Here is a 12,891-nt window from a genome sequence, read left to right as displayed (position 1 = left end):
TTCCTCTTAGGGCAGATTTCATTGAGTTAAGTAAGTCTGAGTATACCCTAGAATTTGCATTCAATACTAGAAAAATTTTAATGTCTTTCTTAATTTCTGCCTTAACCTATTTTTCATTCGCTAGTGAGTGGTTCAGTTTCCATGAGTCTGTCAGCATTCTCTTGTTTCTGTTGTTGATGTCCAGCTTAATTTTGTGGTGGTCAGTTAGGATGCAGGTTCTATTTCAATGTACTTGTTATCTGGTGGGACTTGCTTTCTGTCTGAATATATGTAATCAGTTTTGGAGAAAGATCCATGAGCTTTGGAGAAAAAGTTAAGTTCTTTATGTTCAGTTGAAATGTTCTGTAAATATCTGTTAGGTCCATTTATTTGGTTTATAATAGCAATTATTGCCTGCATTTCTACAATTGCCATTTTAATCTTATTTTAATTTCTTTCATTCTCAACTTTGATTCTTTACAAATTTAAGGTCATTTTCATTCTAAAATTTTACATACTGGAATGTAGGTCTCTGCTGAGTAGTTGTCGGGGTCCACACTAGCCCCACGTTGGGGCAGCCAAAAAACGTCGCAGCCCAGGCAAAATGTTGAGGCCCGGGCCGGCCCACGTTTGGACAGCCACTGTATCCCGGCCCAAGCTGCCGCTCCGGTCTGCGAGTCGGGGTTCAGCAAGAGCGAGGGTGAGGGCAGACTCGAAGAATGGAGACCAGACAGGGTGTGATTCAATCCCGTTTATTCTTCAGTCTCTCTTCCTCTAAGTGTCTTCTTCTCTGTCTCCTCTGTCTGCTGTGTCTGATTCTGTCTGGAGCCAAGTGTCTTCTACCTAATGTCTGATGTGTCTGATTCTCTGATCTCAGTCTGATTCTCTCCGTCTGCCTCTGCCTTTTATATGTCTCACTTCTAAGCTACACCTCTAAGTTACACCTTTAATCATGCCCTTAGGTCTTGTCTCTAAATCTGATCTCTACACTTCTAAGTCATACTCTTAAGTCACACACCTTTAATCTCACACACCTTTAATCTTACGCACCTTTAATCTCAAGGTATCTAAACCAAGATTATCGGAGTGTGCTCAGCTGTTGTAGGCTATTGTAATCCAAGTCTCATGTCAGGGTATATGGCTCAAGATGGCTGCAAAGCTGATAGCCGCTTTCTGCTAAAAGTCAGCCCCCAACAAGTAGTTTTATGTCAACTTGACGGAAGCTAGAGTCATCTGAGAGGATGAAGCCTAGATGGAGAAAATGCCTTCTTCAGATCAGGCTATAAGATAAGGCAAAGTAATAAGTGATTACTTTGGGAGAGCACAGCCCATTGTGGATGGTGCCATCTCTGGATACTATAGAAAAGCAGGCTGAGCAAGTCATGTGGAGCAGCCAGTAAGCAGCGACCCTCCATGGCCCCTTCATCTGTTTCTGCTTCCGAGCTTGTGACTTCCCTGGATAGAGTTATAAGCTGTAAGGTGAAATAAACTCTTTTCTCCTCAAAATTGTGTCCCTACAGTTGATTGTTTATTATCAATAGTTACTTGGACTTGAACCAGAGTCCTGTGTAAAACAGCAATAATTCTTAACCTTGGAGCCATCACTCCAGTCCCATCATTCTGATTCTTATACTTTACCTTTTTAAACTAGAAGCTCATGATAATTCAGTGCGTGGTTTACTGACTTGATCATCTTCTGTTATCTCAAGTCCCTCTAAGGAGACTCCTGTGCTGACTTTCTCATACTGATGTCTATGGAGTTCCTGAGCCTCCTCCTTGTTGTGTTTGTCTCTTCGTCCAGCTCATCTTTCAATCCATCCACTGAGATTTTCATCGATGTAACCATATGTTTGGAGTTCCTCGCTTCTCACAGAAATTCACTTTTGTTTTCCTTGTGTGCCTTTTAATAAGCTGTTGATAAACAGTTAACTTAAACAGTTAATAAACTGTTGATAAACAGTTGTATTTACAGTTATTTGCCTTCAGACTCTATTTTTTTCCTGGTTGTTTTCTGTGTGTGTGTGTGTGTGTGTGTGTGTGTGTGTGTGTGTGTATTTTGTCTTCAGTCTCTAATGTTTGAAGTCTTTCTTCAGATATCTCCTGCCCCTGGACTGCCTCATGTGTGAGAGCATGGCATACTGGAAGAGCTGATTAGAAGCTTCCAGATAGAACTCTTAACCAGTAGGCCTCCTTATAGGGGAATGGTGGAGTAGAGCTGTTTTTCTATTCCTTTCTTTAGCCTCTAGCTTGCTCTCAACCTCCTTAGATTTCCCAGGGAAAAAAGCAAAGCCTGGTGGGACAAGAGGACAGGAAGGAAATCAGTATCTTATTGTGATTTGGTAGTAGTACACCTGCCTTCTTTGTGCTTTGTCCCTGACCTTAAGGGAAGGAAAGGAAAATAAAATGTCTAGTTCTGTAAGCATTGGATTTACCCTTCTAGGCTTCTTCACCAGAGAAAGAGAAAAGTTATTAGCTTGCAGGACATATGCATAATAAATGAATATTGTTTGCTTTTAAACTTCAATGAAGAAACAGGAAGCAATAGTTTTGCATATGCTTTTTCATTATATTGTCTGTAAAGGCAACTCAACTCATCAAGTTGTTATGGTTCAAGCCAGATTTACAAAGAAATCTGTTAATGGCAGGGTGATAGATATATGGACATGCCTACATGTACTGTTTTAAACAGGTGTTCACACTCTGTTGTGAACAGACTTGCAGCAAATGGCTTGCAAGACAAGGAACTAGAACAACATGTTTAATTTCATTGTATCCTGTTAGCTTACCGATGAGAACTCTATCATATGAGTGTGAACATATTGGAATCTAGAGTATGGCTGGATTAAATAAATACTGGCCAGCAAGCCCCGGGAATCTATGTATCTCTGCTTCCCTAGCACTGAGGTTATGGCCACAAGTATGACCACCTCTTTAATAAGATGGGATAAAATGTAAGTACTCAAGCTTGTCCAGCAAGCACTTTACCAACTCAGCTTCTACCTTGGTTAGACATATCAATGATTTTTGCATAAATTATTGACTAAAATTTGACTAATTAGCTTAATACATAGAAGGTCCAAGAAAGATTATCACAAACATTTTTTCTTAATTTTCTCATTTTCTGTTTCAATCTGTGACTATAATCATGTATATAAAAACATAACAAATATACTCTGTTTTATGTCTTGCCATATTGAATTTATTCCTTCTGATATATAACTTTAGTTTTTTTAAGGAAACAATCTATAATCATTTTTTTGAAATGTGTTATAGTCCAGATAGATGTGGTTTGAGAGAAAATTTTAAGCTGGATGTTTATAATCATGATTTTAAGAATAATGAAATGTGTTGAAGAATATCATAAAGTTATACAAGGAAACTTGGATGTCTATTTGGAAGACAGAAATGCCTGTTATTAAACCCAAGCCACCTGCCTTTAGGAGAGCATTCTTGCTAAAGGATATCTCCTGTCAAAGATGGTAGAAACACCACAGATAAACACTTCTATCTGTAAAAGCTGGTGGAAAAGATACATCTTTTGAATATGTGGTTTCTAATGTTTTATTTTTCTACATTTTTTTTGCAGATTAAATATGTACTGTTGTACTGGTTAGTTTTTGTCAACTTGGCACAAACTAGACTCACCTGGGCAGAGAGAACATAAACTGTGGAATTATCTTCATCAGATTGTCCTGTGGGCATATGTGTGGGACATTTTCCTAATTGCTAATTTATGTAGGGGTTCTGGGACTACTGTGGGTGGTTCTGTCCCTATGCACATGGGCCTGGGCTGTAGAAGAAAAGTAGCTGGGTCAGCCAGAGGAAGTAAGTGGAAAGGATCATTTTTCCATGGATACTATTTCAGTTTCTACTTCCAGGTTTCTGCCCCAATATCCCTCAGTTATAGATTGTGATCCAGAAGTTATAAGATGAAGTAAACTCTTTTCTTTTCAAGTTGGTTTTGGCTAGTTTTATCACAACAATAGAAAGCAAATTAGCATAATGATCTACCTCAAATCAACCTTGTGATTTGGTAAAAAAAAAAGATAGTGTTAGGTTTTAGACAATCTAAATTCAAAACATTGCTCCATTATTTGACTGTGTGCAGATTAATTAGTTAAAATTCAAGACTTGAATTGATTATCTGAAAAGCGAGACTGATAACATTTATTCTAATGAAATCACCAAAACACATGTCTTTTGTTTGAATCTTTCTCACAGGTTATTTTAACTCAGTGACATATTGTGTCTTCCACAGAAGGCTGGAAGGCTGTCCTAACCCTCATCCATTATTCTTTACAGAGAAGTTCATTGATAACATGCTCTTACGAAGCTCTGGAAAATTAAATGTGGGCACGAAAAAGGAGGATGGAGAGAGTACAGCCCCCACCCCTCGGCCCAAGATCCTGCGTTGTAAATGCCACCACCACTGTCCGGAAGACTCAGTCAACAATATCTGCAGGTTTGTGATAGAAATGGTTCAAATGTCACTTTTGCAAGTGGTTACATATTATTTTAAACATATATTGTTTCCACGAATATGACCTGGAGATATAACTATATAGAGAGAAATATCTAATCATGTTTTACCTTGAACTGGTGCTTGAGTCCTCTTTTTCCCTAGACACATAAACAGAACACAGATCTCAGGCTCCTTGTCAATGAATCAAAACTATTATGTTCTTCAAAAACCTTTTCATAGTTATGTAACATAGATTCCATGTATATATGCTGATCTTGTCTTAACCACTCACCATACCAAGACTGTTAGTATTTCGCACTGGTAAGAGATTAATCAATTGTTTCTGGAAAGCAGTTCTCTGATAGAGTTTAGATGAATCCAACACATGTTAGTAAGGAGACTGTCACAGTAATAAAACTATGAAGTCAGAAATAATGTTTTATAAAGATAAAGAATTCAGGTTCAGATAATCTAAAGCATCTTTCTTTGTACACATCTTTATATAGCTGCATCCATTTTGATACTTAGGATATCTGTTTTGTTACCTAGATTACAGGAAGAGTACAAAAGAGCCACAGCTTCTTGAGACGGGGCAGACAGGAGAGAAAGTGCTAACTAGTCATAGCATCATGGCTCTTGGGAGTAATAATGTCAGAGATGCAAAGTGTGCATTAAGAAGGGTCAGGACTCCAATGGGGAGTGGAACTACCAGTTTCAGAGTCCAAGAGGAGTATCTGAGTAACTGTTTAGACTGCCATCAGCCAGGAGGGCACATGAAATTGAGTCAAACGTTTTTGTTGTTGTTGAAACTTTTTAGAATGCTTATCACGATGGGGAGTCTGATACAGGTTATTGTACTAGTATCTTTAGTCCAAAAATGAGAAATTTAAAATGTTCCCAAAGCAAGATGTAAGTCTACCAGTGGAAATTTCCTCACCTGACTTCCTGTGATGGGTCACAGGCAGAATGCAGGCACACTAAAAATATTTTGTAAAATTATGTTCCTGCTATGTTTGCATAAGACACATAAGATATAAATAAACTTCATGGTTAGATGTAAGTTCCATCCCCAAGATAGCAGATTAAGAATATACAAATATTTTAAAAATCTAAAAAGAAAAACAAAACAGAGCATTGGCCAGTGTTAGTAGGGAATACACTCCTTAAAAATTTGGAGGCTTACAAATGAAGTATTTGTTTTTCACTTAGGAGTGCTGAGCTCTGCTGGCTTGGTTGAATGTGACTTGAGGGTGATTTTGGACTTGGGCTTGCCATATTTCTCTTCTTTCTTTGGGAGACAGCAGCTGCCCAGGGCATACTTTCTATTGTGAGTATAAGAGCAACTTCCTACAGCCTCTGCTGGCCTTGTGTGCTCCGATGCTTCACTAACCAGATGAAGTAGAAGAGTGAGGCTGGAAGTTGAAGGGAATCCATAGCTATGGTGAAACAGGGTGAGGATCCGTTGTGGAACACTGTCTGCTAGAGTAGAGCAGAACCTTGAGACACTGCATACTTAGGAATATAAATAAAGGAGAATATCCAAGGGAACAAACAGAAATAAGTGTCATGGAAACTAATGTTAGTGAGGAAGATAGGTGAGCTGCATTGGATGCAACTAAAGGTCAAATGTGACAAGTACTGAAAGTAGAAATCAGAACTGATAATGTAGAGATGGCAATTAGGTTGGGATGGGATTTTAATTATATAGTGGTCAACCTTTAATTTATTGTAGTAAGAAAGACAGAGATAAAACCCACAATAATAACAGCGGAATCCCTCAAATGAACGTGACTATGCCACTCAGGATTGATGTGTTGACTTGTAGAAGTCAACAAAAAATTAGTATTCACTAAAATAATCATATTATTATTCTCACCTATCTAATCAATACAACATTCTTGTGAAGAATACAATAGTTCCTGTTTATACCCAGGTAAGGATGTGAGGTTCTGAAAGGTTATTTCATCCTTAGTCACTATGATATGATTTTTAAAAATGGCTAGAATTCCAAGTTATGAATTCTATGAATTTTTGATCAGCAGCCAACCCTGCTGGGTTCTCTGAGGACATTCTCTTTTGTGTATGATGCTCATTTTGGAAGTGAGGAGCTGATTCTAGTTGAGTCTTCTCATGCATGGATCACAGGGACTGCCTTTTTTTTTTTTTTTTTTTTTTTTTTTTTTTTTTTTCCTAAGACAGTAGTTCTCAACCTATGGACCACGATCACCAAAGATCATCAGAAAACATCAATAGTTACATTACAATTCTTAACACTAGCAAACATACAGTTATGGAGTAGCAACAAATAATGTTGTGATTAGAATTTATCACAACATGAGGAACTGTGTTAGAGGCTTGCAGCATTAGGAAGATTGAGAGCCACTGCTAAGACTTAGAAGAGCACACAACCCTGTCTCATTTCTACCAGGCCATTCTCTAGTCCTTCCCTCTATAGCAATACTTCTCAAGCTCTTTCTGTTAAAAGATGCCCCCTCCACACACACAAAGCTGTGCATGAGTACTTTCCTAAAGTACATTCAGGATTAATTATTAAAGCCATTCATTTAAGAGCTTGCAAATTATTTGTCCATCTTAATTTTTTAGTAAGTTTTAACAGAGATGAATTTACTATATCAATTTGCTGTACAAGTTTCACTTTATGCTTTAATATCTTTACAGACCAACAGTGAGCAGTTTGCTGTTCTGACTCTTGCACTCACGGGCAAAGCAGCTTTAAGGTCAAGAGTACACATCTTTTTGGATTAGATAGTATCTGGGATAAGTTGTTTGCCTTGGGACTCTATACCAGGCTGGAAAAAAAAACCCTCAAGCTAAATGTCCCAAGTAGGTTTCTTATTCAGCATCACTTTCACTACCCTGGAGAAAGCAATCTGGTAGTGGGACAACAACCAAGATTGTTTCATACTTAAAGCCATTGTGAAATCTCACTGTCTAAGTCAGAAAACAAGTGGAGTGTAGCGGTTGGTAAATTCTTCAGTACTCTCAGTTCTTTTACTAGCTAACAGCAAGTTGTAGTTATTGAACCAAATGTGTGGTAAACACCTTTAATCCCAGCATTAGAAAAGTAAATGCAAAAGGTAGGCTGCAAGTTCAAGACCAGCCTGGCCTGTTGTGAGTACAGTGTTTGCATCTGTAATCACAAGTGAGGGTAAAGCCATTGAGATTTCTCCTTTAAGGAGGTGTCTGTCTTCTATATATGCTTTCAGGTGTCATGCTGCATTGCAGCCCTTCCATTTCTTGACTTGCCGGGGCACTGCAGATCATCACTGCAGCCATCTTAGCTGCAAACCCTAATGCAACCCTTCTTAGGTGGTTTCCCTGTGTCCTGCTCTGTGTCACTTTCTCATTCTAGCAAATGTTGGCTCAGACTTGCTTATTTTTTTCGACATGTACTTTCATCTGGCTTTATAAATCCCTTATCTTCTTTGAGTCTTTGACATTAGTTTTTATGTGCTTGTCTCATGACCATATTCTGGTCTATCCATTTGTAATAACTATTGTTTGTTCATCTTTCAGGAATCATTGTAATACTTCCTCATTTAAAATATTGGTTTCTGAACAGAAATTCTCCTGCATGGGTACTTATCAAGTATAATAAGTTGACATGCTTGTTTGTATGAAGACTGTGCAAATGATACTTAAGAAAACACAACTTTGCTGGGCGGTGGTGGCGCACGCCTTTAATCCCAGCACTTGGGAGGCAGAGGCAGGCAGATTTCTGAGTTTGAGGCCAGCCTGGTCTACAGAGTGAGTTCCAGGACATCCGAAGCTACACAGAGAAACCCTGTCTCGAAAAAACAAAAACAAACAAACAAACAAACAAACAAAAAAGAAAACACAACTTTGGAAACTGCCACTGCACATCCTTCATTGATCTTTCCCAGCCAATTGATGTAAACACTAACTAGCTTATGATTTCTATCCCTGCTGCTTGAAGCAGTTGTTTGTCTTCCCTCGAGAATCAGTATATATAGTCTATGTGTTTCTCAGATCGAGACTCCCTCTTCTTGCTGCCTCCTTTGGCCTCTCATGCTCGAGTGTGATCTACATATGAAAAAAAAAGAACTGCCCTGGACAAAGTTATTGCGTGTGTCTATCAGCCACTTACTGATAATAATCTACAAAATCAAACAGCAACTGTACAAATTCTGTGTACCAATAGATTAATTGTGCTGGAAAATTTAAAAACTTATCGTACCCCCTTGAAAGTGAAACTGGTATTTTTCAAAGACACTGTGTTCTCAGCTCTTTTTTTTCTGATCGAAACTTAAACTCAATGGAAATTCAAGGATTCGAGAACTTGGTCTGGCTTTGAAAATGTGCAGGGTTATTTATTGATCTTTGGGAATTCTCAGTCCTTGGAGACATGCAAGAGTGGTTTTCACCCATAGCTTCTAAGATATTTTTCTACTCCTATTTCCCTCACTTTAAATAAAGGTATTGTTTATGCTATTTTATATGACCTGTAGACTGCTTTCTATACTTCAACAATAACTCACAAAGGAACTGGGTCTCAGAAGGCCGTTGTAAATCCAACTGACCAGAAGTGAGAGGAATTGAAATCTTTGCAGTTTCTAAATGCATAGCATCCTAACAGAGAATCACTAACTCCCCCAAACCTTTGAAACAAGCAGATCCCCTCTTGCTAGTGTGGGTTCACTGGAGGCCACTAAAAGTCTTGCAGAGCAGTCAGTCTCCTTCTCTCTTTCTGGGTGTTTCAAACTTTCCTTTGCTTTGCCAGGAATACTGGGCACATTAAAAAAAAAAGAATGTGAACCTGAAGAGCTATCTATCCAGGGACTATAACAAATATCACAACTTTGATTTCATGCCATCTTTAACTTGCCGAGTGTTTACTGAGTACCTACAAGAGCACTGAGAATCCATGGCTGATTTTCTTGGTATGCACCCAATTCTCACTTCATTTGTCACTGGCTCTTGCTGCCTGTGACACAGAGGGACGGCACATTAATTGACAGTTATATTAATTGATTGGGTGTCACCGTCCACATTCATACTCATCACTGTAACCAGACGATTCATCCTGTATTCATCCACGGCTTTCACTTCGTAACATTATTCTTCTTTTGACTTCCTTCTTGGTTCTTCGTCTCATCAGCTCCTACATTTGAGAATGGTGATACAAGCCTGGATACTTGGGCATCAGAATATTTTTAACAAACTGATATCAGGGGGTTAACTGTCCTTTATGACAGCCACAAACCATCTTGGTAGTGAGAATAGTTGACCAGCTTGGACTCAAGAGCATTGGTGCTTGTTACAGAGTTAAAGGATTTCAAGCAATGCTCCGGCTTCTGTAAGTGTTCTGCTCATTACCAGTCAGTGTCTTTGCTGGACAGGCACAGCAGTGTGAAGTTTGTAAAATACATTTGCTTTGTTGTACATAATTAACAATGAAATCCCTCTCCCCTCTCTTAGTCTACACATATTTTATTTCTTTCTAAACATACGGCATTGTATAGTGATCCTTTTCTCCAGGATACCTCTTTCTTTCTATCCCTAATACATGCAGTCAGTCATGCATGCATACATACTTACATACATGCATACATACATACAAACCTAATACATGTATTAGGGTTGTTTTATTTGTATTGATATTTTGCTTACACTTGTGTATGAGGGTCATACCCATTAGCAAACCCTGGAGATGCAAGAAGAAGGTGCTGGATGTTTGGAACTGAAGTTACAGATGGTTTTTAGCCACTGTATGGGTGCCAGGAATTGGAATCAGGTCTTCTGAAAGAGAAACTAGAAGCTCTTAAGTTTTTAGCCATATCTTCATCCCCTTCTTCTTTGCAATTCTAGCTCTTGGATCTGCAAACAGGTTTTTTATAGTTTTAAAGCTTGATTTACTCTCCATCTTGTTGTATTAGACATGGCCAACAACTTTATTTCCCCCCTTCTTTCCTATTAATTATGTTTGTTTGTTTGGTGGGTGGGTGGGTGGGGGAGTTCTTCTGAATTACACTAATGCCATTTCTGTACACTGTGATTTTGAGAAATACATTATATCACCTCAGATTTAATGCCTTTTGTTGACTCCTCTGCTGCCCAGGAATTCCAACAGAAATACTTTACACCAATAGTCTGAATGCAGAGGAAGTCAGACGAACAGTATTCACTCAGATTGTTTGTGGTGAAGGTCTGTCTTACATATTGCCTTCAGTACTGTGTGATTTACACTGTTCAGAGGCAGTTTTTTTTCACAACATGCATACATTTGACTGTAGTCAAACACAGATTTATCACTGGCTCTCCCTAGTCATTCATTAGTATGCTTCAGCTCCGCCCTTCGAGGTTTTACAAACTGAGACATGTTAGATCACTTGAGTCCTAAAATCTAAGTAAACAATTGTAAGGATATTGATGGTAACTGAAGGGCTAATGCATGGTGGAGCGCTGCTCCCACTAACGTGAGTAGACAGACCTACAAATCATGGCTAATACAGCTCTTACAACTTCGTTCCCATGACCTTTAGAACTCCATTGTTGTATGTCCCTTAGACACTGCACATGCATATGGATGAGAAGAGGATGAGAGATATAGGCTCCATAGTTTCTTTCTAGGGGCTTGGATGGCAGCTTGTGACTTATTATTGGGAACCCACACTATAAGTCCTGATTTATGAAGAGAATATATCTCTTTGTACACAGTTCTGTATATACAAGTTATTCTGTACAGTTTACTCCCAGGATAGCGGATAATGAGTGGGAGTGAAATAAGAGGACCTCCAATTTGAGGCCCCATTCTGTAACCGTTTCTATTCAACCTTATATATGTTCATACTTTCTCATGAAGTGAATTCCACCATATGTAAAACAGAAATGGCATTATTTTTGAATTAGTGATAAGAAGATTAAATGTCATACAACAACGGAAAGTCATTTTTATTTAGGAAACATTACAATTTACTTAAATCAAGACCTTTCTGTATATTCTATTCTTATTGATGCCCAATAATGTTTGCTGTCATGCTTAATGTCTTGCTGAGCCATACCAGCCTAAAGAGAGAATGGTAAGAACCACAACCTTCATTGCCTCTGCTGTTTGGTTAACCCCACCTCTGCCTATCTTCAACAGCCATGCCTTAGATTTCACTGTCTCCAATGAGAGCCAATCCCTGCACTCACGGCATTGGTTCCAGCTTTGCCTTGCCTACCCCTCTTTCTCAGTGACTTTGTGATATTTGGGAAACGACTAAAGCTCTCAGATCCACAGTCTCCTCACATAAAAGATGAGGATGATATTATATTCCTCAAGTTGTCTCTCTGGAAAGGTGATAGGGCCAAGATAAGTTCACTAAACATGTAAATGCTTTTTAATGGTAATTAATGATACATTGAAATTTCACTCCTCTCTCTCCTGAGTTTCTAATGAAGAAAAAATGGCTTTAATGATGAATACATCTACTTTTATAAACGCAGATGTTTGTCAATAGTTTGTAGAAAAAAATATCTGTAACTTTTTCATGTCTGTGATAAAGCCAATAGAATTAATTTCACTTTATTTTCATGAGTCATAGTTCTCTCTCCTCACTGTGTCACTTCTCCTGTTTGGTCTTCAGCACAGATGGGTACTGCTTCACTATGATAGAAGAAGATGACTCTGGAACACCTGTTGTCACCTCTGGATGTCTAGGACTAGAAGGGTCAGATTTTCAATGTCGCGTAAGAAAGATAACTTCAATTTACTTTGTAACTTATGTTGGCCAAATAAAGTAATCCTTTTGTAATTGCTAACCCATATTTAATAATTGGCAAAATAATTGAAAATTCTCAATTGTTAATTCTTTCTTCATTTTCAAACCGTGTTTTTTAAAATTAGTTGTTAACATATTGCTTAGTTTCCAATTAGACTACCTTTAAAATCCAGATTATTTATTGATTAAATTTTGACTTCATTTATTTGTTTATTCAATGTACTCTGGCTTCTACAAGTGCAATAATATTTTATTGAAATGGAAATCCTGTAACAATACATTATAATTTGAAATAAGTTTTTTGGTGGAAAGTAACTTTTTCAAGATTTTGAGTAAAATCATTAGAATATTAAATGTGTTTTAACAGTGACAATCTGTTAAATTTTAGATGGTCTGACATTGAAATATGGCAGACACCCACTAATAGCTGTTGGCATTTCACTTTAGGACACTCCTATTCCTCATCAAAGAAGATCAATTGAATGCTGCACAGAAAGGAACGAATGTAATAAAGACCTCCACCCCACTTTGCCTCCCCTGAAGGACAGAGGTAAGAGGGGTGAGAAGGCTTTGCTTACATAAGATGAACACTGGACTCTGTCTTTTTGCCAAATTTATTGATGCCTTGACAATGTTTGCTTTTCATTGGTTTTATTTCCCACTGCTGGAGTAGAGGTATGACAACATGACAGTCAACAAATGTGC

The 12,891-nt window shown here is 38.1% G+C and overlaps 1 protein-coding gene across 5 annotated transcripts in view; it reads left to right on the top strand.

The window, feature by feature from the left end:
* The window catches only part of Bmpr1b (bone morphogenetic protein receptor type 1B), a 157,732-nt gene that overhangs the window by 106,875 nt on the left and 37,966 nt on the right, over positions 1–12,891 (top strand). For all 5 annotated transcript variants that reach the window (XM_076933308.1, XM_076933310.1, XM_034500999.2 and 2 more), the window contains 3 exons: positions 4,282–4,441; positions 12,052–12,154; positions 12,634–12,736. In XM_076933308.1, coding sequence (XP_076789423.1) covers positions 4,299–4,441; positions 12,052–12,154; positions 12,634–12,736 — 349 coding nt within the window. In that variant the 5' untranslated portion in view covers positions 4,282–4,298. The remainder of the gene's footprint in view (positions 1–4,281; positions 4,442–12,051; positions 12,155–12,633; positions 12,737–12,891) is intronic.

The sequence above is a fragment of the Arvicanthis niloticus genome, chromosome 4 (genome assembly GCF_011762505.2).
Source record: "Arvicanthis niloticus isolate mArvNil1 chromosome 4, mArvNil1.pat.X, whole genome shotgun sequence".
Lineage (NCBI taxonomy): Eukaryota > Metazoa > Chordata > Mammalia > Rodentia > Muridae > Arvicanthis > Arvicanthis niloticus.
Note: the sequence above shows the minus strand (reverse complement) of the source record. Positions and strands in the feature narration are given on the sequence as shown.